Here is a 25,202-nt window from a genome sequence, read left to right as displayed (position 1 = left end):
ACACCATTATTGCGGAGACTGTGTGATTTTTTATAAAATTTTGGTATACCCCTAGCACAATGTCTTTTGTAGACACTTAATACATCTTTGTGGAATTTTTAAACTATTACAAACAATAAACAAATTACGCAGCTATTATAATACTTTTGGTCAGTTCTAAGGAGTGATTTTTGTATTCTGCTTCTTGAGGTAAGGTAAACATTCTGTTAGATAATAAATGGCATTAGTTCAAACTCTCTGCCTATAAAATCAAGTTTTATTCTCTTCAATATTATTACTATAGCCACTTTGGAGTCCATGGTATAAATATATGTGTAAATTGTCCCCCAAAACTTAGAGTTAAAAAAAACCAGACAAATAGTCATATTCAAACATGCTTTGTAGAGTCACGCTGTATGTGTGTGTGTGTGTGTGTGTGTGTGTTTCAATTGTGTCCAACTTTTATGTGACTACATTTGTGGTTTTCTTTGCAAAGAGACTTAAATGGATATATATATATATATATATGTGTGTGTGTGTGTGTGTGTGTGTGTATGACAAATCTTTTATGGTCAATGCTTTCTCTTGTCTATCATTTTCTTATTTCTTATTTTTAATATTCTGTTTCCTTTAATAAACCTTGTCATTTCTCCTTTTCCTTTCTCTTTCCTAACTGACATAGTAGACAGGTGTGGACTTTAAGTCAGTAAAACCTGGATTCAAGTTCCAATTCCAATACTTACTGACTGTGTTACTATGGACAATTTACTTGACCTGTCAATGACAGAGCCAATTAATTGCAAAGAAGATGCTCACCTGCATTGGTAGAGGAAGTTTCTTCATCTGAAAGTCCTCAATGTTAATGAAATCTCAGGTTCAATTGTTATTCCATTCTTTCATCAAACTTAGTAAATGCCTCATTTTTTTACCTTTACCTTTTATTAACATCCTTAAAATACAGGTTTTGTTCATTTTTTTTAACAGAGCATATCCACTTTGTCTCAGGTTTTTCTAACACAAGTTTAGGAAGTTTCTGAAAATTAAGTAAAAACACAATAAGTACAAGAAATTCCTCCACATGTTTCTTAACACTTTCCCTATATAATAATACACATTCAATTTATCAATAACACCGAATATTATCAGGTTAAGATTCAAAGGTAGAAGCTTTGGAAGCTTTCTTTATAAATGATTTAAATTAAAAAAGAAAGTTACCTTAAATATTTATTTAAATTCAATTCCATGGGGCGGCCAGGTAGCACAGCATGTAAGAGCACTGGTTCCAGTGTCAGGATGACCTGGGGATCGAATCCCGGGCTCAGACACTTAGCACCCACCCAGAAACACCTGGCTGTTGAGCAAGTTACTTAACCCCAATTGCTTAGGGGTGGCCAGGTGGCTCAGTGAGTAAAATCACCGGCTCCGGTGTCGGGATGACCTGGGGATCAAATCTGGGCTCAGATACTTAGCACCACACCCAGAAATAACTGGCCGTGTAACCTTGAGCAAGTTACTTAACCCCGATTGCTTTAAAATATAAATAAATGAATAAATTCAATTCCATCTGAAGTTGTAGACATGGAATTTATAGCCTACTCAGGCTTTTATTTATTGATGTTTAAGCCATTTGAATACTTGGTGGGGACAATTTATTTTAAATAGAACCAAAGCTATAATCAGTCAATATGGTACCCAGGGCAAGAAGCACAAAACATGCCCTCAAATAAACTTTGAATTGTCATAGTATCACAGTGACCGAAGGGTCACTAGAGGCCATAAAGGCCACCTCATTTTACTGATGAGGAACTAAGGTCCAAAGGTTTTAAATGATTTGATGAAAGCCAAACAAATTGCTTGTGTTAGAAATAAGATTTGAACCAAGGTCACTTGACTCAATGTCTAGCATTCTTTTTATTATACTATGTATGAAAATAAAACAAGAGGTAATTAGAAGCTGAGCATAGTGGTTTGCCTCTGTAATCCAGGCTACCCAGGAGACTGAGGTTGGCAGATCTCTTTAGCTTTGGAGTTATAAACATCAGTGGGATAAATAAAATAGGTTTCTCTACCAAGTCTGGCATCAATAGGGTGAGCCTCAAGCAGGGTTAGAAGGAGATCACCAAGTTGCCTAAGGAGGGACAATTCAGCCCAGGTTGTAAATGGAGTCGATCATAATTACTCTGCCAAGCAATAGTAGAAGTGAGCCTGTGAGTAACCCCTGTACTTCCAGTCAAGGCAAACTAGGAAGACCCAGTCAATAAAATGCATTTTAAAAAGCAATTAGAGTAAATTTAGTTAGGCAAGAGGGAGAATTAGTTACTATAGTGGCTCACAGGTGGGTGTTATTAAAATATTATTAAATGTTATTAAAATAGCTTTACACTTTAATTAAATATTCTTGCTAATCAGATACTGAACTGAGTTGTTTCTAGCCTGCTGAAAGAAGGCATGTGCTGTCAACATGCACACACAAAAATTTAAGTGTTGCAATTTTTTAAATCATCATTTTATATTTTTGTAACCTCCAAATTTCTCCCTAGTCACCTGGCCCTTCTTGCAGCTTCTAATAGGATAGCTTCTCTGTGGGCCCACTTCCATAGTCATTCAGCCACAATAAAGCTTTATCAAGTAGTAAGTAAGTTGTTATATGGATTTAAGCTCATCTTTTTAAATATTGAAGAATGCCAAGCAATTGTAGTGATTTTAATCACAATATTGTTGCTTGGTGCTTGGCCACTTCTACTGACAATAACTAATCAATAGAGCCAACTACTTTCTTGTTAATACTGTGCTTACCCCATGTAGTAAGTTCATGTCATTACCATAGGAAACATTCTTGTTAAGGTAAAAGAGTTTTCATCCTGTTCACCTCCAAGCCCTATCAAATGTTATTGCTATTGAAATAGTACCTTTGCCAATACTGCCTTGGGTCATGCTCAGCAAGCATCACAAGACCACTTCAAGCTTTGATGCTCCTAAATAAGGCTAATACCTGAGTTTCTCCCAAGGAGAAGGTAGGACAGCCATGGTGGTGTTCCCCTTCTTTTTACAACAGACCTGGGATGAAGAGCCACAAGAAGATTCTTATTATCCACATTTTAATGATGAAGAAACTGAGTTTTAGGGAAGTTGTATGACTTATCAAAAATTCTTAGGGTTACCAAGTGATAGAAGTAATAATAGAATGAGAGAGTCATGGAATGTTACAGTGTAAGAGACTTAACAATTATCTAGTCCATATGTTCCCAAAGTGGGAGATATCACCCCCTGAGGGGTGCTGGAATGATCCAGGGGAGTAGTAGTAGCCCCAGATACAATTGAGGGACATTAAATAAAAATAAGGGGAGAATGAGAGCATAAGGAAAGAAGAGTAGAAAATTAACAAAAAAAAATTCCTACATGTTTCATCTGTTTCGTAACAGAGTTTAAGTTGTAGTGATTACATTATTTTCTAAATAAACACACAAAATGCAAGTTAGAATTAATTTGTGGTCAAGTCTGCTGACATGTCTTAACAAGCAAGTGTTGGCAGACAAGCATGCCCCACATTGTTGGGAAGTCCAGCATGCATGGCAGAAATATGTGTGTGTTGTTTAGAATACTATACTATATACTATAAAATTACATGATTCAATATGGAATCATCAAAGTTTCAATTCAGGAAAAACATCCAAATTTAAAACAAATTATTAAATTTAAGGTGTATCATTTTTAAAAAATATATTTTATATATTTTGAAAAGATATGAATTTAAAAAACTAAAGTGTTAACAGAAAGATTTCCAGGGGATCACTGAGTAATTTTTTTAAAGTGGGTGACCAAATAAGATTGGGAACCTCTGTCCAACCATTTTAATTAGAAAACCAACTGACCCCAAACCCAATGCAGTTTCAACTATACCAAATCATTTCACTCATGAATGAGACAAAGGAATTAGAGGATATTGGAACACAGGAATAAGAAACTGGTCACTATTAATCAATTGACAAAATTTTACTTAGCTTTTATTATGTGGAGAAAGAAAATGTACAAATTAAATTTTTGTAAGAGGTTGAAGTCATGGGAGCACAATGGATATTGGGAAAAGTTAAAAGGTAATGCTGGAGCTCTTGAGGACATTGAAACACATTTTAGGGAGCATGTATACCTATATCTATATGTGTGTATATAAACTGTGTGTAGATATGCATATATAATGTATGTACATATATGTGTACATATATTTGTACTTTCCTTTTTTATTTTTAATTTAAATTGAAAAATAACCATGCTTAGTCTAAAAAATTCCTTACAGGATATCTTTCTATGCAAAAAGTCATTTATATCACATATAATGTTTGTTCACACCACAAAAAAAACACAGTTTAGAAGAATTATGTTGAAAGTCTTCATTTTTTTAAATTCAAAGTCTTTCAGGTCAAGTTATTAGTAAAAAGAAATGTTCATCTTGTCAATGGACACACTTGGAATTGAAAAATCCCAGGTGCCTCTTTAACTTAGAAACCAATTACCTTCCCTCAATTATTACAATTTCATTTCAGCCATATAGGAAAAAAGGCATTTCCTTCTGGAAGAATGTTTGGTTCCCCTGGCAGTTTATTTTATTTTACATTTTTAGAATGCAAAATGTCCATTAAGATAGTTTTTGAAACAGAAAGCTGTTAATCCTTAGCAATTTTTCTCCCTGCTGGAGATGAGCTAACAAGGATGATTACTAATTACATTTTTTTTTTCTAATTCAAATGGAAGGTTTTGAAGTAGCTCTATGGGGTGGAGTTTGATTAATTTTGAATGCTGCTTTAAATAAAGCTTACACATATTATAGAATCAGCATGTGGAAGTGTCATTTGTATCCCTGAGTGTAGAAGTGTGATAATCATGAGGGCTACCCCACTAAGCCTTCCACTCTCACCTCCCTGTTCCTTTCCTTGATGAAAAGGAGGGGTGATGACTCAATTAAGGAACCTCATTGCATATGTGTCTGAGGTTAATAGGAAAAGAGTTTTATACTCTTTTATTCTGGTTTATCTGAAGAATTAATATCATTAATATAATAAAAATTATAATGGGGAAAATGCATTCAGCAATGGGTTTGTTCAAAAATCAAAAAGAAAATAAAACTTAATATCTGACATTGTATTTGAAAATCCCCTCAGATAAAATGGCAATTACAAAATGGAAAAAGAATATTTTTGAAGCATACTACTACTTCATTTTCTGATTTTCTACCCATATACTTTAATTTTAATACAACTATGGTACCTTAATAATGGTCATTTTCTGGCAAATTTGAAAAAGGAGACAGGGACAGAGACAGAGAGAGAATGAATCTTCTTCTTTTGGTGACATCCAGAGTTATGTTTTTGAGGAATTTTTTTTTGCTCAGTGAAAAAGGAAGGTACTTGTACAAATTCCTCTTATGAGGACCCTGTTCAATATGCTTAATCTCACTTTGACTTTTTTGCTTGACCTGAGTATTTCCTAACAGCAAATTCAGTCCAAAAGATGGAACTTGTTCTTAGCCTACATCTTATGGTCAAATCACAAATGAGTTAACTACTATAAATATAAGTAATAATTAATAAATTATTTAAGTTGGGTCCTGTTTATAGCTCAGTTGTGATAGATAATTAAGGCTGTTTGCCTTTCAGAGACTTGTCATCCAGTAAAAAAAAAATATTGTCTGTGGGGGGGAATCTTGGCTGTGTATCAGAAGACCTCTATCATTCACTTAAACTAATGCAGATTAATCATCTTATTTCTTACTACTAATCATTAATAGCAAAAAGCTGAAGAAATAGTTGTTCAAAGAGATTTATTAACATTATTGACAGCAGAAGTATAAAAGTATAATCATAAACCATTTTAGAAATTAGGGCCTAAATAATTTCTGAGGATTAAAGAGACTTTTAATACACATTTTGGCATTTCTTGGGCTATAACGTCTTCAATGATTGTGTCAGCATAAAACAAGGTCACTATGTGAACATGATTTGTCTTGGTTTACCAACCTGCTGAATTGAAAGTAATTTGTATCAGTGTTCCCTTATGTGAGATTTTACTTCCTTTTGTTTTACCTCCATTGTGATCAGTGCTGGCTACTTTTAGGGTTATATTAAATAAAATATGAGGTGTAGCTAGAAAATGAGAGGTAGCTTTTTGTAGTGAAACAGAGAGCCAGCATCACAGTAAAGAAGACTTTAGTTAAAGTCTAATCTATAATTTGTGTTGTCTGTGTGACTAGACAAATCCCTGGAACTTTGAATACCCCTAGGTACCCCTCTAATAACATTCATTGTAGAGCACCTGCTGATTTGCTTCAATATAAGGACTTTTGTCAATGAGAGTTCCCCATGCCAATTTTGATTTAGGTGTGTGTGTGGCGGGGGAGGGGAGGGAGTAGGCTACAAGAATAGTTTCCCTAAAGCCCCTACAAATAGCTATCTCAATTTATATATCTATGTGGCATGCTTCTTTTTATCCAAAACTTTATTATTATTGAAGAAATTGATCAATTGTTTTTTTCTGCCATTACATGAAGATAATGCAGTTGCATGACTATGTAGTCTTTGTTTGGTTTCAGGGGACTTGGGAGTCTCCAAATATATTCTTTTGTGCCTCAGGATATCTTATGAAATACAATCTACTTCTTCATTTGCTACAAAAAGTTTTCTTCAAGTATTCTGGACAGCAAAGGAATAATACCTTCCATTTCATTTTGTGGGGTTTTATTTTCCATGGTATTTGTTGAATAACCTCCAAAAACATCCCTCTTCAATACAGAGAACACTTCCATATTAAAAAAAATAATGCACAAAATAAGGAAAGTCTTTATTTCTGCATTCAGTGGCAGTGCTCTATGGGGAACATCCTCTCAGATTTAAATTTTCTGTGATATTTTATCTTAAAGGACTATATAGGCAAATAGAATGAGCCCATGTAACACAAGCATCACAAGAATAAGTAACATTCATGAAAATTAGATGAATAAATTGTGTCTCTATTTTTCCAAACCAGCCAGGATTTATACTTATATGCTAGAGAAGAACCGGCTTGTTTCTCAACCTCTCAGCCAGAGCAATTTTCTTATTTTCTACTTGTTAATGGATGGGCTGACTGCTGAAGAAAAATATAGTCTTCGCCTTAATAACTTATCTGCACACAGGTAAGTGGCTAAGCCTTACCAAAGTAATTAATAGCAGTTTTTGGATTTTGATTACAAATTTTATTTTTTCTAAAAATAGCTTTGGATTGTATGAGAATAGGAAAATGAACTAAAATGAACAGATATAAGCTATTATAATTTACCATAAATCTAGTTTTAATTTAAAATCTGAGTTTCTTCAAACCTCATGATTATGCATACATTTATATTTTTCTAAGTTTGACTGGAAATAAAGAAATGATAGAGTTTGTGTTTTAGAAAGATTCAATCATATATTTTGAAACCTAACAAGTCAAAAAATTCATTCTTACTATTATGAAGATCAGAGAGATTAAGAGAAAATATATGGATGTGCTTCCTTTCATTATTGTATTAACTACTAGTGATTAATTTCAAATTTTCAGCAGTCCTTCAATGTGGTGAATATATCCTTACTGAGGAAGAATTTGACACAATTCTGTAAATTTTATCATTGGCATAATATGTAACAGACACCATACTAAGAAGGCACTGAAAGTAAAATGATTTTTAAAAAATTGACACAGACTCTAACTCCAGAGAGCTTGTATTCTATGTGGGGGTGGAAGAGAGTGGGGTCATGACATACTTTGTTATGTCGATACAATGTAGGGTGAGATGAGAATGAAGGAGCATTCAACAATAGAGTTCTAGAAAAATTCCTTACTGATTGAAAGAGTGAATATAAAAACCATAACCAATTTGAACTTAAATCAACTTCAAATTTAAGAGGTTAATTTTATATGCTGAAGATAAGCCATATGTTAATATAGAAGTCCTGCAATGATTTTCTTTCACAGGGTTTCACAAAGGAGTGGAATAGGAAAAGAGACAAGAAAAATTTATCATGCTTTCTAGTTGTTGTTTTTGGGTCATTTCAGTCATATCTGACTTTCTGTAACCCCATTTAGGGTTTTCTCAGCAAAGATGCCGAAGTGGTTTTCCATTTCCATCTCATTTTACAAATAAAGAACTGAGCCAAATAGGGTTCAATGACTTGCTCAGGGTCACACAGCTAGTAAGTGTCTGAGGTCAGATTTGGATTCTGACTCCATGCCCAAAACTCTATCCACTGTGCCACCTAGCTGCCCCCTTTTTTCTATACCTCCCTATATTGTTACTTTCTAGATTTATTCACCTACCCCATTCTAGTATTTTCTCCACTAAGGTAATTTTTCATTTACTATGTATATATCTTGTAAATATCTATTTATGTGTATGTTGCCTCCCACATTTAAGTATAATCTTCATGACAATTTTTCTTAGTATCTCTAGCAATCATCACAGTGTCTAGCACATGGAACTATGCATTAAAAAATGCTCGTATTTGATTGATTACTTGATTGATAGTACAAGATCTTATTTTACCGAAGAGGAATCTAAGCCCTAGAAAAGCAAAATGACTTAGTTAAGGCCATACAGCTAAAAAAATTCCAGAGACAAGTTTAGAACTAAGAATCCATCAATAAATAAATAAAACTTTTCATTAGTCATAGCTTCCTAATATTTTTGATAGGCAACCACCAAATATATTATATAAGTATTCATTTGTGTTTTGTTTTTGTATAAGAAATATCCATATTTCTACACAAATAGAGGGAAGTACATAACATTTTAAAATAAAATCCCTCTCCCCCAGTTGAACCCCAATCTATTTTGTGGCTCAGCTAGATTTTTTTAATAGTCTGGGTGTGGGGAAGCATGATTATTAATTTATTTATCTCTGATCATTCCATTTATTTCTCTTTCACAACATAGTTTGGAGTTACTAAGCATATTCAAAAACTGAAACAGTGAGAGGTACTTTACCAAGGGTCCCCACAGGAAAACCCTCAGCAAAATCTTGAATTATTCAGTCCCCATGAACAAAGCCATTATCTCATCAAAAATCTCATAAGCGTCCAAAAAAGGACAAAGTTCTCTTCCTCAGCATATCTACATACCCCATCTTTAGCTTCAGAAGTAAATTATACCTAAACATTTGGAGAATAATGCTTTTCTCAGCAAATTTTTGCCAGGATTAATTGGGCTGAATGAGATCTTGTACTGGTAATTAAAGGTTTTACCTGGGTAGTAGAGATGAAATTTGCCAAAATCACATAACACTGGGACTTTAATTTGTCCAGAGATCTCTTCTTGGTTTACAGATTGAATATGTTAAATGATATGCTTTCTTGAAATTGTTTTGTGCTCAGCTGGATGAATCCCAGACATTAATACATTTAACCTCTCATTCCACTGATCTCTATTCAGTACCTCAGCTATTAAGGGAAAATGAACAATTGTATATGACTGTATGTTATCCCATGTCACAGTAGAAGCCAGGACTTATTTTGTCCAAGAGTGTTGCCCATTAAATTAGCAAGCATTTATGAAGTATGTACTATGTCCAAGGCAAGAACAATATTGTTAGTAAAGGACTATTTCATTCAAAATTATTATTTTTGTGCTTTATTCAATGAATCTTGTTGATGTCTTAATTTAAAACAGATAAAGGAACAGAAACCACATAACTTAGCAGTTTCTCAAACCTGTAAATAAAATATTTTCCGGGCAGCCACAATACTCATGTATTCCATTATTTTTCTACCTCTACAAAGGTGAGAAATAATTGTAGAAGATAATATCTGCTTTAAAAAATTATAAAGATAAAAACCACCACTGCATTTCATTTATTTATTTTACTCTACTGTCAAAATGATTTATATCAACTTGTATTCAGTTGATTGTCTTTGGATTTTAAAATGCATTCATGACTCTGATACGCCTTTCTTATTGTAACATTGCAATAATATCTGCTCCATTTGGATTTTGCTGAAGAACAATTTATGTAGTCTTGTTGTGTGATAGACTGCAGCCCATTACACACAATTCTTTGAAACTATGTGCCGTTTGCCTGGTAGGTGGGGCAGTTACCTGACTCATAATGAACTACAGGACTGACATTCACTAAAAAAAAAAACAAACAAACAACGAATTAATTGTTATCTTTGCTTCCTATCAGTTTCCCCTTCTGTTAAAGGCCAGGGTACAATTAGATGATCTCTTAGGCTCCTTCCAGCTCCTTCCATCTTGTGACCTACCTATATAATTGTTAAGTAAAGAACAGTACCACTGCTTCTACCTAGACTTCCAGTAGGTGTCCTTCCTCTCCACAAAGTCAAGTCTTAGGACCGTGAATACCATTCATTTCAGAAATTTCTGTTCTCAGTTCTCAATTTCTATTTCAGTTTTCTAAATGTTTATTTTTCCTTCTCTATTTTGTTATGAGTGAATAGGGATATACTCTCCTAGTTTTAAGAAATACAGATAAACAACCTGGTTATGTTCACGAAACCAGAAATTACTAGGAATGCAGCTATTTCTTTCCTCTTTTCCATCTTCAGATCATAGAATTAGAGCTGGAAGTACTTTTTAGGTCATCTGGTCTAACCACCTCTCTTTACATATGAGGAAACTGAGGCTCAGAGAATGGGCTTCCCAAGGTCATACAGGTTCTAAATGGCATAGACCGGATTTTGAGGATTTCAGCATAAGGCCTTTAATTTCAAATCCAGAATACTTTCCACTATATCTTTTTAAAATAGATCTAGGGGTTTAGGATCCTTTAGTTTTGAGACAGGCTGGCACAGACGTCCAAAGAAATGATTCATTCACCCTTGTGCTGTCTCATGATGGGATTGATTTCAGTATTAGCTGTGAAAGATAAGACTATTTCAATTTCCCATATTTTTTAAATAAGCTGAAAGCCAGCTTCAGGTTGATTTTCTTTGTGTGAACTGTGTCTCACCCTCTGTTATGATAAAAGGAAACTCTGAGTCACTACTTATTTGCACTCATGATTGCTGTCTAAAAGAATACCTATCACAGCAAAAGCCAATTTGAGTTTAAATTTAGTGACAGTTGATTCTCAACTAAGTTTGGGATACTTAAAGTCTTCAGTGATCTGTGGTTTGGTTTGGATAGAGTATTCTCTTTGGAAGGATGTATCATAATTCCTCTATAAGTTTGAATATATATATATGTGTATGTATGGACATATATTCTATGCATTAGATATGTGTGCATTATATGTATGCATATATATACACACAAATTTATTCCTCTGAACATGTCATTTTATTCTCCTAAATGGCATCATACAATATACATATGTGGAAAATATATACACAATATATGTATATGTACACTAGTATATACATAAATATATGTACACTAATCTATACTTGTAACATATCACATATGTATGTAAAATATGTGTACCCATACATAGATATAAATAGAGAAGCCTGATCATAGAACATATGAGGAACTACACCATGGTTCATCAACGTTATAATCGGATTCCTGACCCAATCTTTGGACAAAACACATAGGCTCTGGCTGGGCCTGTAGTCAAATGACTTTACATTTTGATAGAATCAGCCAAAGTTTATGTTGCACTCCTAAAACCTTTGAGAAAGCAAAGTCACCTCCATGCTATGATGAGGCAGGACTTTAACAGACAGTATTTTCAATATGAGTGTTATATTTAAGAGGAAAAATGTTTCATGCAGTAAATTAATAAAGGGCACATCTTAAAGTCCATAGGTATTAGTTCATGGCATTGGTTATTTCCCAGGATTTTTGGTGCAGTTCCCTTTCTTATATGCAATATGTAGCTTCTTTACTTCATATTTTAACTAGTCAAACTTGAAATTGTGCCAGCAACTGAATGTATTCTTGAATGGTGATATTGCAACATATTTGAAAAAAAGAGATAGTAATTTACTGTGGACATGTTATTAAGCAATGCTCAGAAAAAATAGAACTTAAAATTTAAATATTGAAGTTCAAAATTTTTTAGTTCACAGAGTTTTTGTTTTTGTTGTAAGTTGAGAATAAGATAAATTGATTCTTAGGTGTTTTGATGTTTTATCATATTAAGGGACAATTCTTGAAGCAGATTCTTGTGATACAATCTATTTTGTCAGGCTTCCACCACATGGTATCATGACAATTTGGAATCTAACAGACTCTATTAACTCTAATAACCCTACTGAATTTTAATATGTTGAAGTTCTAAAAGACGTTGGACTATTACCATGCATCCAGTAGGCACATTTCAATGGTACACTGTCAGGAAGCAGAGTTGTGGGTGGTTGTAGGCTACTGGTATTCAGTTCCCACTCTATGTACTAAGTACAAATTACTAAGAATTTGCAATTTATGTGACAGGCTGCTATTCAGGTACCTAGGTCAAACCATGACGTAAGGATGTATAAACACATGATTAACAGTCAAAGCACTGCATTTCAATGTAGGATAAAGAGTACTTGCTGTGGAATTAAGAGTCTAGGTTAACTCCCAAATATGCCGGAGACTTCTCAATGCATCCCCCAAGGTAAGCAAAGTAGTGCATTGGAAAGATACTAGATTCTGAGTCAGAAGAATTGGATTCACATCCTGACTCTTCCATTTACTCCTTATAACCTTGGATTGGTCACCTGACCTCTCTGGGTCTTAATGATTTCATCTTTAAAATTAGGAAGTTGGACTTGAATCAACAGAATGTTAATCAGTATGCATAAGAAACTGAGAATTGACTGCTGTAATAATCCTGAAGAGAGTCCCATCAGTCCTGGCTGGCTTCTAACATCTCTTCCTCCTCCAAATCTATGACCTTTGATTCTATGATTTGGGTTTCAATATCATATCTATTACTTATTATTACCTCTGTAGTTTTGGGCAAGTTACTTTTCTTCTATCAACATCAATTTCTTCATCCGTTAAAAGAAACAGCTAGCCCGACAGTGAGGAACCTGCAACCCCAAGGCTACATTTGGCCTTCTAGGTCCTTGGATACAGCCTTTTGACTGAGTCCAAGTTTTACAGAACAAATTCTTTTATTAAGGGGATTTGTTCTGTGAAGTTTGGATTCAGTCAAAGGGCCATACTTGAGGACCTAGAGGGTCACACGGGGCCTTGAGGCAGCAGGTTTCCCACCCCTGACAGACTAAAGCATATCTCCTCTGTCTTTCAGCTCTAGATCTAATTCTTTGTCATGACTTTTGACAAGTCAAATAAATACATTCTAAGCACCTCAATTTTGCTAACTAGCTAGGTGGTCCAAACCCAATGTTGCTAATGGTATAAAATCATTTTGTGAGGTTGATGAATACAATTCAAAGGCCATTGTTTAGTTCCTCATAGTTTTTGACTACCATATTTTATCTGATATATATGTATATATACCTCTCTCTCTCACCCTTCTTTCTCCCTGTCTGTACACATATTATATAGAATATATATTACCTCAAATTATATACAGTAGATATAAATTTTTATATATGTTTGTATATGGATAAATAGAATTAGAGGACCTAAAATGATACTGATTGGGAAATGACAAATTCATGACATTGTTTTGTAGCCAGAAGAGGAAAATTCTTTAATTTTTGGAGGTGGAGAAGGTAGGACCATTGGGGTTAAGTGACTTGCCCAAGGTCACACAACTAGTATGTGTTAAGTGTCTGAGGCTGGATTTGAACTCAAGCCCTCCAGGGCCAGTGCTCTACTCACTGTGCCACCTAACCGCCCCCAAAATAGGAAAATTCTTATGAGGATGTATCAGGAGTAGAATTTCAATGGCTCTGAAAAGGAATCATAAGTTCCTATAATAGGTAGAAATCACTAAATTTTTTGTTAAAGATTTTTTAAAAGAGATTCATTGTTGTTTTGTTTAATGTATCCGTTAAATGAAATTCATGACAGATTATAAATACTAAAACAACATGCTGTTGTTCAGTCATTTCAGTCATGTCCAACTCAACCCCATTTGAGGTTTTCTTGGCAAAGATACTGGAGTGGTTTGCTATGTCCTTCTCTAGTTAATTTTACAGATGAGGAAACTGAGCAAAATAAGGTTAAGTGATATGACCAGTGCCATACACCTAGTAAGAGTCTGCAGTCTCCGCCGTCACATTTGAACTCAGGAAGATGGTTCTTCCTGAACCCAGGACTGGCATTTTATCTACTATGCCACCTACTGCTCCTCAAAGTAATACACTAGCTTTTATCTAAACTACTACAATAGTATTCTAATTATTGTCCTTTTTTCCAGTCTTTCTCCAATTAGTCCTTCACTTTTCCTCTTCTTCAAATCCAAGCTTTGCCCAAAAGCCAAGATAATCTTCGTAAGGTAAAGATGTGACTACATCACTCCCTTGAACAAAGACCTTCAGGGACTCCCCATTATTGTCTCTAGGATAAAATCAAACTCTTTACCTTGAAATTTAAGGTGCTCCAGAATCTAACTGCAATGTACCTTTATATGTTTATTTAATATTACTCATCATAACTTCAGATCCTGCCAAACTGGACTATTAGAGGCTCCTCAAATACCATAAACCTCTTCTGCCTTCATGGTAGAAGACCATCTGCCAAGCCTTGTGTGCGTTTACTCTCCACCTCAATCTTTAGAATCTTTATTTTTTTAAACATTATTCTGAAATACCTGCTCAATTAGTCTGTATTTGAAGACTGACAAAAAAGGGAAAAACACTTTCTCCTATTTAACTTTTGAACAACACTAATTACTTGGAATTTTTTCCTTTCCTTGAACCCGAATCCATATATCTGCAAATTTCACCAATAGGCTGCTAGCTTTGTCCCCTCAGGGCCAAACATCAGAGATTTAATCCATTCTTGACACACCATTTATCAGATCCTTGAAGACATCTATTATGCCTCCACTAAATCTTCACTTTTTCTGACTAACAATCCTTAGTTCCTGCCACAAATCTTCATTTTTAATATTTTCCAGCCCCTTCATCTTTTGACTTTTCTGTTTCTTTCTTAAAATGTGTTGCCTGTCATTGGAAAGAGCACTGCCAATATGACCAGTACAGAGCTTACAAATATTGTTAACTCTCTAATTCTGAGTACTATTACTCTCAACCTATTAATACTCACTTACTCTACCCTCTTCCATGAAGAAAGAACATGTGTTTGCCCTCAAAGGTCCTGCAGCATCTACCTCATGCTCTAAGATCTTTCATAGTCTGTATTAGTATCTCAGCAAATACATCTAAATATTCTTAGCTCTCTAAGACTTACACAATTCATCTTAGCCTGATGAGGTGAACTCATCAAGGTCAATGAAATGTCAATTTGATCATTGATTTGATCATTGATATCATTTGGTTTCCATTTTTGTTCTTTGTTTCCTGTTGATTGATCATTCATTCTTCTCGTAAGAGAAAATTGAAGGAAAGCAGGAGTTTAGCCCTCTCACTGACATTATCAATATTCCTTTCACCTCAACTTTCCTTTCTCCTCCCCTCCCTTCTCTCTTTGTTTCTTTCTCCCCATCTCTCCTCTCTCTTCTCTCCCCAGCTCTCTCTCCCCCCTCTGTCTCTCCCTCACTCTCTCTCTCTCTCTCTATCTCTCTCTCTCTCTCTGTCTTTCTCTGTCTCTCTCTGTCTCTCTCTCTGTCTTTCTATATCTTTTTCTTTGTTTCTGTCTATTACAGTCTTTCTCTCTTGACCTTTCTTTTACCCCCAGCATAACTGTTAACAAAACAAAAATACCAAGGTTGTCAGGTTTTTTTTGGTGTGTGTGTGGGGTAGGGGATATACTTAGCCTACATTATGGGTCTCAACTCATTATGAGCTTTAGAATTCTAAGATAATTATCACACTGTACTGTAATATCTTTTTGCTGTCATCCTCATTTAATTGCCCATTGTCCTCGTTTTCATCTTCTATGCATTTACTTTAAACATCTAAGTTAACCCATGGGTTTCCTTTGTATTCACATCAATGTCTCCAGGCAATTCTCTTTGTTCTGATAAGAGTTCAATTCTTGAGAGATTCCCTTTCCATTTGATCCAACTTTTAGGTCACTGAACCCTACCTAATTTTTCTCTGAACTCTTTGAAATCTGCTCCAACTTTAAGATGTATAATAGACAACAGCTACCTTTTTTTCCTTCTTATTTCATGAATTATTTTAGAAGGATCATGGTATAGTGTTTAAAGAGATGAATTTAGATCCAGGAAAACCAGCCTGAGAAATTTTACATATTTACTGTTGCTGGTCAAGGCACTTTACCTCTCTAAATACCATTTCCCTTATTTGCAAAATGGGCCAAAAAGTAGCACCTACCTTACAGGATGTTGTGAGGATAAAATGTCATAATGTAGGTAAAACATTTTGAAAAGTACTAGGTAAATGTGTGCTAGTATTTTTTCTTTTAGGTTAGAATTAGATTGAATGTAAGAAAAAGTTTCCCTGTATCTCTCAGGCTTTTGAAGAATAAATTTAACATTAAGGGAAATCATACATTTATTAGCTGCTCTCCTTTCGGAAGAGTATATGAACCAGGAAATACCACACTCATGAAAGCATCCCAAAACTACACTTCCACGTTTCTGAACAAGGTTTATGATCTGTTCCACAAATTGCTCATCTAATTTTGCCTTTTGTCCAGGAGATCAGTAATATACCCCCACTCCACTATTTTTTTCTCTTTTTCCCTCTTTTGACATTACCCAAATGCATGACAGTCTTTCAAATATTCATATATAACTAATGTATTTCTACGATAAACGCCTGAATTCTTTCACTTGACCCAAATATCTGATATTTCCTGTTGCCCACAAATGAATTTGTGTCTTCTAATCTATAAATCACACACACACACACACACACACACACACACACACACACTTTCCTTGACTCTGTTCAATCTATCATCCTATGTTTTCTGTGTCTTTTATTGCCAAAAGCTTAAAAATTATTATTTGTAGTCATTGCCTCCTTTTCCTCACCATTCACTTACTCATTTTCAGTCCTTTATAATGTGGCTTCTAGTCCCACAATTTAACTGAAACTGATCACTAACAAACTCCCCTACAATATCTCTCTCTCTCTCTCTCTCTCTCTCTCTCTCTCTCTCTCTCTCTCTCTCTCTCTCTCTCTCTCTCTCTCCTCTCTCCTCTTGTTTCGGCTTTTTTGTTTCTTTTATTGAGGGTTAATAATGTTACAGTTTTAAGTTATTTTATTGATGCCTTTAGTTTTTCTATCACATTCATTTCCAGATTTACCACTGTTATCTCCCCAAAATGACGAGCCTTCCATTTTACCAGTTTCTAAAGAGCAAAATAGTAATTATTAAGCCAGACCAAAAGAGATATGCACCAAGTTGTCAGCATATGCAATGTTTGAAACCCATGGTTATGTGAGATAACCAGTTCAACTATTACTCTGCTCATTTTAGAGAAGAGGAATGGCCTCAGAGAAGCTAAATGACTTCTCTACAATCTAATGGATAAAAAAGGCCAGATCTGGGATTCAAAACCATGTCTTCTAGAACTGTGCTATGTGTCCATTCCACTGTATTATGGTGCCTTCTGTCTTTATCAAAATCATTACTAAAAATGTTGAATAGCACTGGGTTGAGCACAGAGTCTTGTAGTATGCCAAGAGAGTGCTCTCTGTAGGTTCACGTTAGTCTATTCATCAAGTCACAGAGATAGGGACACGGAATAACAGCATTACATTTAGGTTTATGAAATAATGTAAAAGTTGTGGAGAGTTTTTCTGCCACAGGGTATATCCTCTTCTTAAAAGTGGTTTAGTGGAATTTTATTCCAAAGTTGTATAATAATAGGCATTATAATGTAGTGAAAAGAGGTTTGAATTTGGAGTCACTGAATCTGAATTTGGAACCTGGCTACGTCAATTAATGCTTGTGTAGCCTTTGGCAATGAAACCCAAGTTACTGTTCTTCAAAATGCAGAGATTAGAAGAGATTGATTTTGATACCCCTTCCAATTCTAGATAAAATGATATATTTAAGAAAAAATCTAAATAATATTGAATATACATCATATGCTATACTTTTAAATTACTCTGTGCTTTTAAAGCTCTTTAGAATAAGCACAATGATGCTAATAATATAAATCCAGTTAAAAACAGCTAAAATCCTATTTAAATCAATGACCAATATTAGTTCCATAGGACAGATGTTGAAGTATGGCTTCCTCCTTTGTTGAGGAGGCAGAATGGGGGAGGGAAGCTTAGTTCAGGAATGAGATGAGGAATGAATCTAATTGTTTTGCTTAACTAGCTGTCATTGGGAGGGAGTGGGATTCAATATAGATTGGAAAGCTCAGTATATTGGTAAATGATTCTGTTGTAAAAAAAAAAAAAAAAAGCAAACAGTATCAATATACCTCCTCAGAGCAGCCAAACCTGGAGTCTACACAATTCCTGCCTCATGACTGATATTTTCTAAGTTACTACAAAAGAAAAAGAAACCAGTTTCAAATGACAAAGTTGTCATTCGTTCTCTGATGATTTTTGACCTACCTAACTTTAATTTTCCATTCTCATTTCTTGATCTTCCTTCCTCCATCTGCCAACCAAGATGATTTTCCTCAGTCATTATGTGAATTCTATCTTCCCTTCTTTGCTCTGTACTCGAGAATTCAACTTTCTCCAACTCTTAACTTTCTCATAGTCTCAACTCGGCTCCTCTGTATTTTTCAGATGCAAATAAAGGCAATATTCAGGCCTGAGATTTTAATGATAGACCTCATGGCAAATCTACTCAACATGGAAATATTTGAATGACTTTCACTAGATAATCAGTTTTCATAATTACTATACTGTTAGACTTGAAAGGGATCTTAAATATCATCTGATCCAAACACATTATATAGATGAAGATACTGAGGCATTGACTTGCTCAAGATCCTGGAGAATAAATAGAAGAGCTGGCGCTTTTCACTCCTACCCAATTTGATATTCTTCCCAATGCACTGTGAAGTCTTCTCTCCCAGGCAAACAAAGCAAACAAACAAACAATAAATTGTCAAGTTCAATCATTATCAAAATCCCCCACAAACACTTGACCAGTGCCTAGAACAGTCTATTTCATGTGTTGTGTGTTTGATAATAATAATAGACAGCAATAATAACAGCTATCATTGATATAATATATTTAAGTTTGACTGTGCTTTGTATATATCATCTTGTTTCATTCTCACAGCTGGTTTGTGAGCTAGGTCCTCTTGAATGGACTTTACATATGAGGGAATTGAGGCTAAGAAAAATGAAGTGATGTGTCCAGTCACCTAGCTATGAAGTATCTGAAAGAGGATTCAAACTCAAGTCTTGTTGACTCTGCATCTAACACTCTATTCATTACTCCACCTAACTACCTAAGATTGAACAATTAATCTTTTGCTGATGACAGTAATGATAAATTACCTTCAGTTTTTTTTGTTATTGTTATTGTTGAATTCTCCCATGGAATATGAACTCCTTGAGGACAGGGGATATTTCATTTTCATCTTTGTATTATCCTCAACTAGTGCAATGCCTGAATAATAGCAGATGCTTGATAAATACTCTTTGATTAATTGATTTGGGACATATCTTGGGATAAGAAAGAAGGAAGGTAAAACAAAAATTAGGAAGCACCCAAAGACCATACTTCTAGTCCCTGACTTCCAGGTTGGGAGCACCGAATAGTTCCCTCACTCCCTAAGAAGTCAAAGATTCCTACCTAGCCTCCATGAAGTTTAAATGTGTGTGTATGTATGAGTGTGTGAGATATACATATATGTCTGTATGTATATGAATGTATATTTTGATATCTTTATTTCAATAATTGGTTTCCTTTGAAATCTTATGCATAGAATGTCCCAAGTCTTAGTGCTTAACACTACACTAAAAGTTTAGGCATGTGATATTTTATTTTATACATTTAACAACATTATTCTGAGGAGGTCATAAGTTTACCCAAATTGGCAGGGGGAACCATGACACTCTAAAATGTAGAGAACCTAAGGACCCCTTCCACTTAGAGAGTTTATAACAATACCAGAGGGTTGCCTTTCTTCCCTTAAATGGACAGTATATTGCTTGGCCCTTTTCAGACACAAGGGGAGAAATAACCACATTGTGGTACTATGGATGGCAAAACAAGTAAGTTGTGTTTGATGAGATTCTTTCCTTAATTAAAATTATCAAACATTTCCCATTTCACCAAACCAATTATCTTGAAAGTTTTTAAATATTTAAACTAGATTGCCTTTAAGGGCCATTCTTGCTCTAGGTCTCTGATCCGATGATTCCTCCCACCCCTTTGTATTCCCTATGGATAAGGATACCTAGCTCTCCTTTTGAAAGAGGTGCTTAAAGTTGTATTTGTTCCAACTGCATCCCTAATGGTTAGGTGTATTATACATACATATATATATATATATATGTATATATACATACATACATACATGAACTTCTTTGGCCAAATGAAGATTAGGAAAAAAATAAAACAATGGCTCTGTAGTCAGAAGATCTTAGATTAAATCCCAGCTCTCCTATGTATGAACATTATGAGCTTAGGCAATCTCTTTTCTTTCTCTGAATCTCACTTTCTTTATCTGTAAAATTAGTGTGCTGAACTTGAGAGCCTCTGAAAACCTTTCTAAATCTATGGAAATAAACATTGTTGAAGTGCATTTATTGTTCTTCAAAAAGATAGTACTTTCACATAGTTTTGAATTGCTCAGACTCACAGAATTCCTTCATTTGGGGGTCTATAGACTTATTTTAAAATATACATATTTCTTTAATAATATTTCAGTATAATTGATTTTAGTGTAATTTACTTTCAATCCTATGTAGTTTATTTATGCATTTAAAACAACTATTCTGAAAAGGAGCCCCTAGGCTTTACAAGATTGCCAAATGGGTCCATGACCATTGAAAGGAAGGTTAAGAAGCTGGTTCAGAAACTGGATTTCTATTTAGCCCTCCACTGTTTTTAAATTTCATTTGAACATTCATCTGAAATTGTCCTTGGCCATTCCCATCAATTAATAAATGTTTCCTCAACTATGTTGCTGAAATTAATATCTTGCTACTCATTTCATTTTCTTTTGCTCAAAGTAAGTTCATTATCCTGGACATGATTTCTTGACTTTCTGATAGAGAAGTTATGAGAGTGAGGAAAGCATCTGGATCATTTTGTTTATGCCATTGTTTGTCTGGGATATGAGGGATTAAGGAAATAATGACCACTTTGGAATTTAGCTAGGGCATCAGACAAAGACATCTCATATAAACATAATAACTAATTCCTTCTTGGTTAAACTGTTCCAAAAGCTACAAAGTTCCCATTTCCACCAACACTTTCTGTTGGCAAATCTTCAGGTATTTTGCATGCTTCTTCTAGAGCCAATGAAGTTAGTGTAATGAATGTGTGTACAAGCTTACATTTGCTTTACAGTCTTGGTTCCGATTTATGTAACAGTGTTCACAAAGGAATTTCAGAGTGCTTGGCAAATATTTTTCGATTAGCATGTAACATTAAGCTCACTTGGGGAGGCAGTTAGAGAAAGCTGGGCAAATAAAAATTGAATAAATTGTAATTCATTATTAATAAAGTCCCAGTAAAACACTAAAATTGGAAGACCATGGTAAAAGCAATAATCTAAAAACGATGATGGTGACTATGAGGACAAACTGGAATAAATGAGTTCCTGAGTCTGGTAATCAGGGAAAGAGAAGCTTGTAGTAATCCATGCACAACTGCCTAGCACCTTGGAATAAAAAAAAAGAAAAGTGGATTGCTCCTTCTCATATCACTCTTAAGGACAAACAAGAACAATGTCACTGAACTAATGACCACAAATAATGAGATTACAAATGAAGTAATATCTGCCTCAAGAGAATAAAATTGAAAAAATGGAATTAATTTATCTAATTACATCTAAATCCTAAGCTTTGGAATGAGTTCTTTTTAATTTCCAAAATTGTAAAAGACTACTAAGATAGCTTATATTTAAAGAGATGAAATAGAAATGGCATAGTTAAAGAATAGATAAGGGGTTTTTTTTGTTTGGTTTGTTTGTTTTTTATGGAAAAGAAGATATTTCTGTACCACAAGGACATATGATGTCATCAGCATGGGTATGCCCTCTGCTAACATGACTCACAGTTACTCTCTAACTTGGTAGATAGTTTTTTGAGAGTTGCCGTGGTTAAAAAAATCTACCTAACCTTTCTAAGCTTAGTGATACTGCTCCTTGGATGACAGACATTTTTAGAGCTCACAGTGAACCCAAAGAGACTTCTAAGCAAAGATGCAGCTCAGGAAAACCTTAGTAGAAGAAATAAAGGAAGAATGATTAGAAAATTAATATATTCTACTTGGTACATGTTATCAATTTAAGCTTCTATACTTAAGACTTTTTACTTGCTAAATAAGGAAGTCAGTCTTGAATGTAACCTTTCATAAAAGTATACTTATATTTCATCAATATTTTAGTGCTTTCATGACTCACCTTTCATACCATGTATTGGGGTCAAATTTTTACTTTCATGATCTGGCAGCTATAATGAAGGCAGATGCCCTAGGGGGGAAATAAACCATTACCTTTAGTGATAGAAGGTTAAAAAATAAATTTATGTCATGATATTTTAAAATTGTTCTTGAAATTTTGAATTCCCAGCTGCCCTCTCCAGGGTAACTAAATATTCTGATCTGGTAACTTGAAGAAATAGGACTTACTTTCATTTTTAAAATTCTTTATTAAGTATCTCCTCTGTGTAAGGCAACACTGGGGATGAAAAACAAATAAAAAAGTAATACAGACTGTGATCTCAATTAGGTTATAATCTAGTATGGGTTGAACCACTATGTTTGTAAATAACTGTCACCAAAAAAGAGATTCAGACAAAGAGGGTTAGGAAAAATGAAATTGGGAGACATTATTTTTATTTAATGGCAATCAGTGAAGTATTCATAGATGCACCAAAGTTAGAAAGAACTAGGAGGATTTCAATACTTAGAGACATGAAAGGATTGTAGTAGGGTAGGGTATCCTTTGTGAACAGATGGAGATATGAGAGCCACCTGCTCATGTCAAGGAACAGCAATCCATTTTGTGTGGAATGCAAAGTGAGGAGAGTAGAGTTAAGTATCATTGGAAAGGTAATTTAAATAAAATTGTAATGGACCCTAAGTCCCAAGCAAGGATGTTTTATCTTGAAGGCAATGGAAAGTATATGATGGCTGTAGAACAAGAAATGAAAAAACATAGTCACACCTAAACATTAGGAAGATGATTTTGGCAAGTATGTAAGGGGTACATTGTGAAGGCGGAGAAAGTAGAGGCCAGGGGCAGGCAGGTAGCACAGCAAGTAAGAGCACCGGCTCTAGTGTTGAGAAGACCTGGAGATCGAATCCCGGGCTCAGACATTTAGCACCCACCCAGAAACACCTGGCCGTGTAACCTTGAGCAAGTTACTTAACCCCAATTGCTTAGGGGCGGCCAGGTGGCTCAGCGAGTAAGGCACCAGCTCCAGTGTCGGGATGACCTGGATCAAATCCGGGCTCAGATACTCAGCACCACACCCAGAAATAACTGGCCATGTAACCTTGAGCAAGTTACTTAACCCCGATTGCTTTAAAAAAAAAAAAGTAGAGGCCAAATGGACCAGTTAGGATGTCATTTAAATAGAGAAGAGGTCATGAGATCCCACACTATAGACATTGCCATGCCAGGGGCAAGGCTGCTGGTCTAGCAATAGGGTACCCAGGTTTTATAACTGGCTTAGTTGCTAATTAACTATGTGATCTTGATCAGGTCAATTAAAATTTCTGGACCATAGTTTCTTCAACTGTAAAATAAGAAGATTGAACTAGATCTCTGAATCCCTTTCCATCTCTAGCTTTCTAAGTCAAAATGGATTTAGGAGAGATGTTGAAAGTAGATGTGAACATACTTGACAACTGATTAAATGTAGAGGATGGGTGAGACCAAAGAATCAGAAATTACTTTATTTTCTGGAGGCTGCCTGACCCACAAAACTGTATTTTCGTCAATGGAAATTAGGAAATTGGAAGGAAAAAAATAAAAGACGATTAGTTCAGCTTGAAAATGTTGAGTTGAAGGTGCTGACAGAATATCCAAGTCAAAGATAGACAGGAAGCAGGTGTAGATATGAGTGAAGCTCAGAAGAAAGACATGAGCTAGATAGCTAGACTCTTGAGCCATTGGCAAGAGCACATAGCCATATTTCCTCACCACTTTTGATACCACTACCACAATGTTGCTGGACATGGTTTTAAAATATGCCTTACATACGGGCTGCTAGGTGGCAGAGTGAATAGAGCACCAGCCCTGGAGTGAGGAGGACACGAGTTCAAATCTAGCCTCGGACACAACACAAAAACTAGCCATGTGACCTTGGGCAAGTCACATAACCCCCAATTGCCCTCCAAAAAAACCCATAAAATAAAACATGCCTTACATATTTATCTCAAGAGAAAAACACTTGAAAAAAATATGGACTCTATAAGTGAAATTTGAAAATAAAAAGAATTACATGGAAATTAGTCAAATGAAAGGGGTTGGGGAAGTAACCTTAATATTGATAATGGTAAATGACAGTTAATGAGAGATTTGGAGGAAAAGTAAGAAGAAATATTTATGTGAAATGTTATCCCTCCCCAACAATTTTTCACAAAAGGGCTGAATTTATATTCCAAAAAACATATAAGATTCTTAGCTTTGTATTCAAAACTCTCCACAATGTGGTTCCTCCCTATTTTCCAAATTTTATTTCATATTACTGTGTTTCATTAATTTTCCATTACACCCCAATTTGCCTACTAGCTTTTCCCTTTTTATGAAATTCCAAACCCCACTTCTCTGCCCTTACATTGGGATTTTTATATGTCCGAACTATATTCACATGTCCATTATACCTCTTAGGCTCCCTAGCCTCCTTTAAAGCATAGCTCAGAGACCACCTCTTTCACACTACCTTTTCTTACCCTCTCCCTCCCTCCCAATTATTCATTATTCCATATTCTCTTCCTCTTTCCCTCCTTCCCTCCCTCCCTCTCTGTCTCTGGCTCTCTCTCACCTTCCTCCCTCCTCCCTTTCTTTCTCTGTCTCTGTCTATCTCTCTGTCTGTGTCTCTCTCTGCCTGTGTGTGTATGTCCCCCTCCCCTGCCCTGTATCATTTTGTATATATAA

General features: G+C 35.0%; 1 protein-coding gene across 1 annotated transcript in view; it reads left to right on the top strand.

Annotated features, from left to right (window-relative positions):
- Window positions 1-25,202, top strand: part of MYO16 (myosin XVI) — an 871,975-nt gene that overhangs the window by 457,442 nt on the left and 389,331 nt on the right. The window contains exons 16-18 of the mRNA XM_069094125.1: window positions 6,997-7,144; window positions 12,392-12,412; window positions 24,348-24,401. Coding sequence (XP_068950226.1) covers window positions 6,997-7,144; window positions 12,392-12,412; window positions 24,348-24,401 — 223 coding nt within the window. The remainder of the gene's footprint in view (window positions 1-6,996; window positions 7,145-12,391; window positions 12,413-24,347; window positions 24,402-25,202) is intronic.

This window comes from Petaurus breviceps, unplaced genomic scaffold (assembly GCF_028583685.1).
Source record: "Petaurus breviceps papuanus isolate PSGF00001 unplaced genomic scaffold, PetGlider_PUasm1.0 214, whole genome shotgun sequence".
Classification (NCBI taxonomy): domain Eukaryota; kingdom Metazoa; phylum Chordata; class Mammalia; order Diprotodontia; family Petauridae; genus Petaurus; species Petaurus breviceps.
The sequence above is the reverse complement of the archived record's forward strand: the minus strand, read 5'-3'. Positions and strand labels throughout refer to the sequence as shown.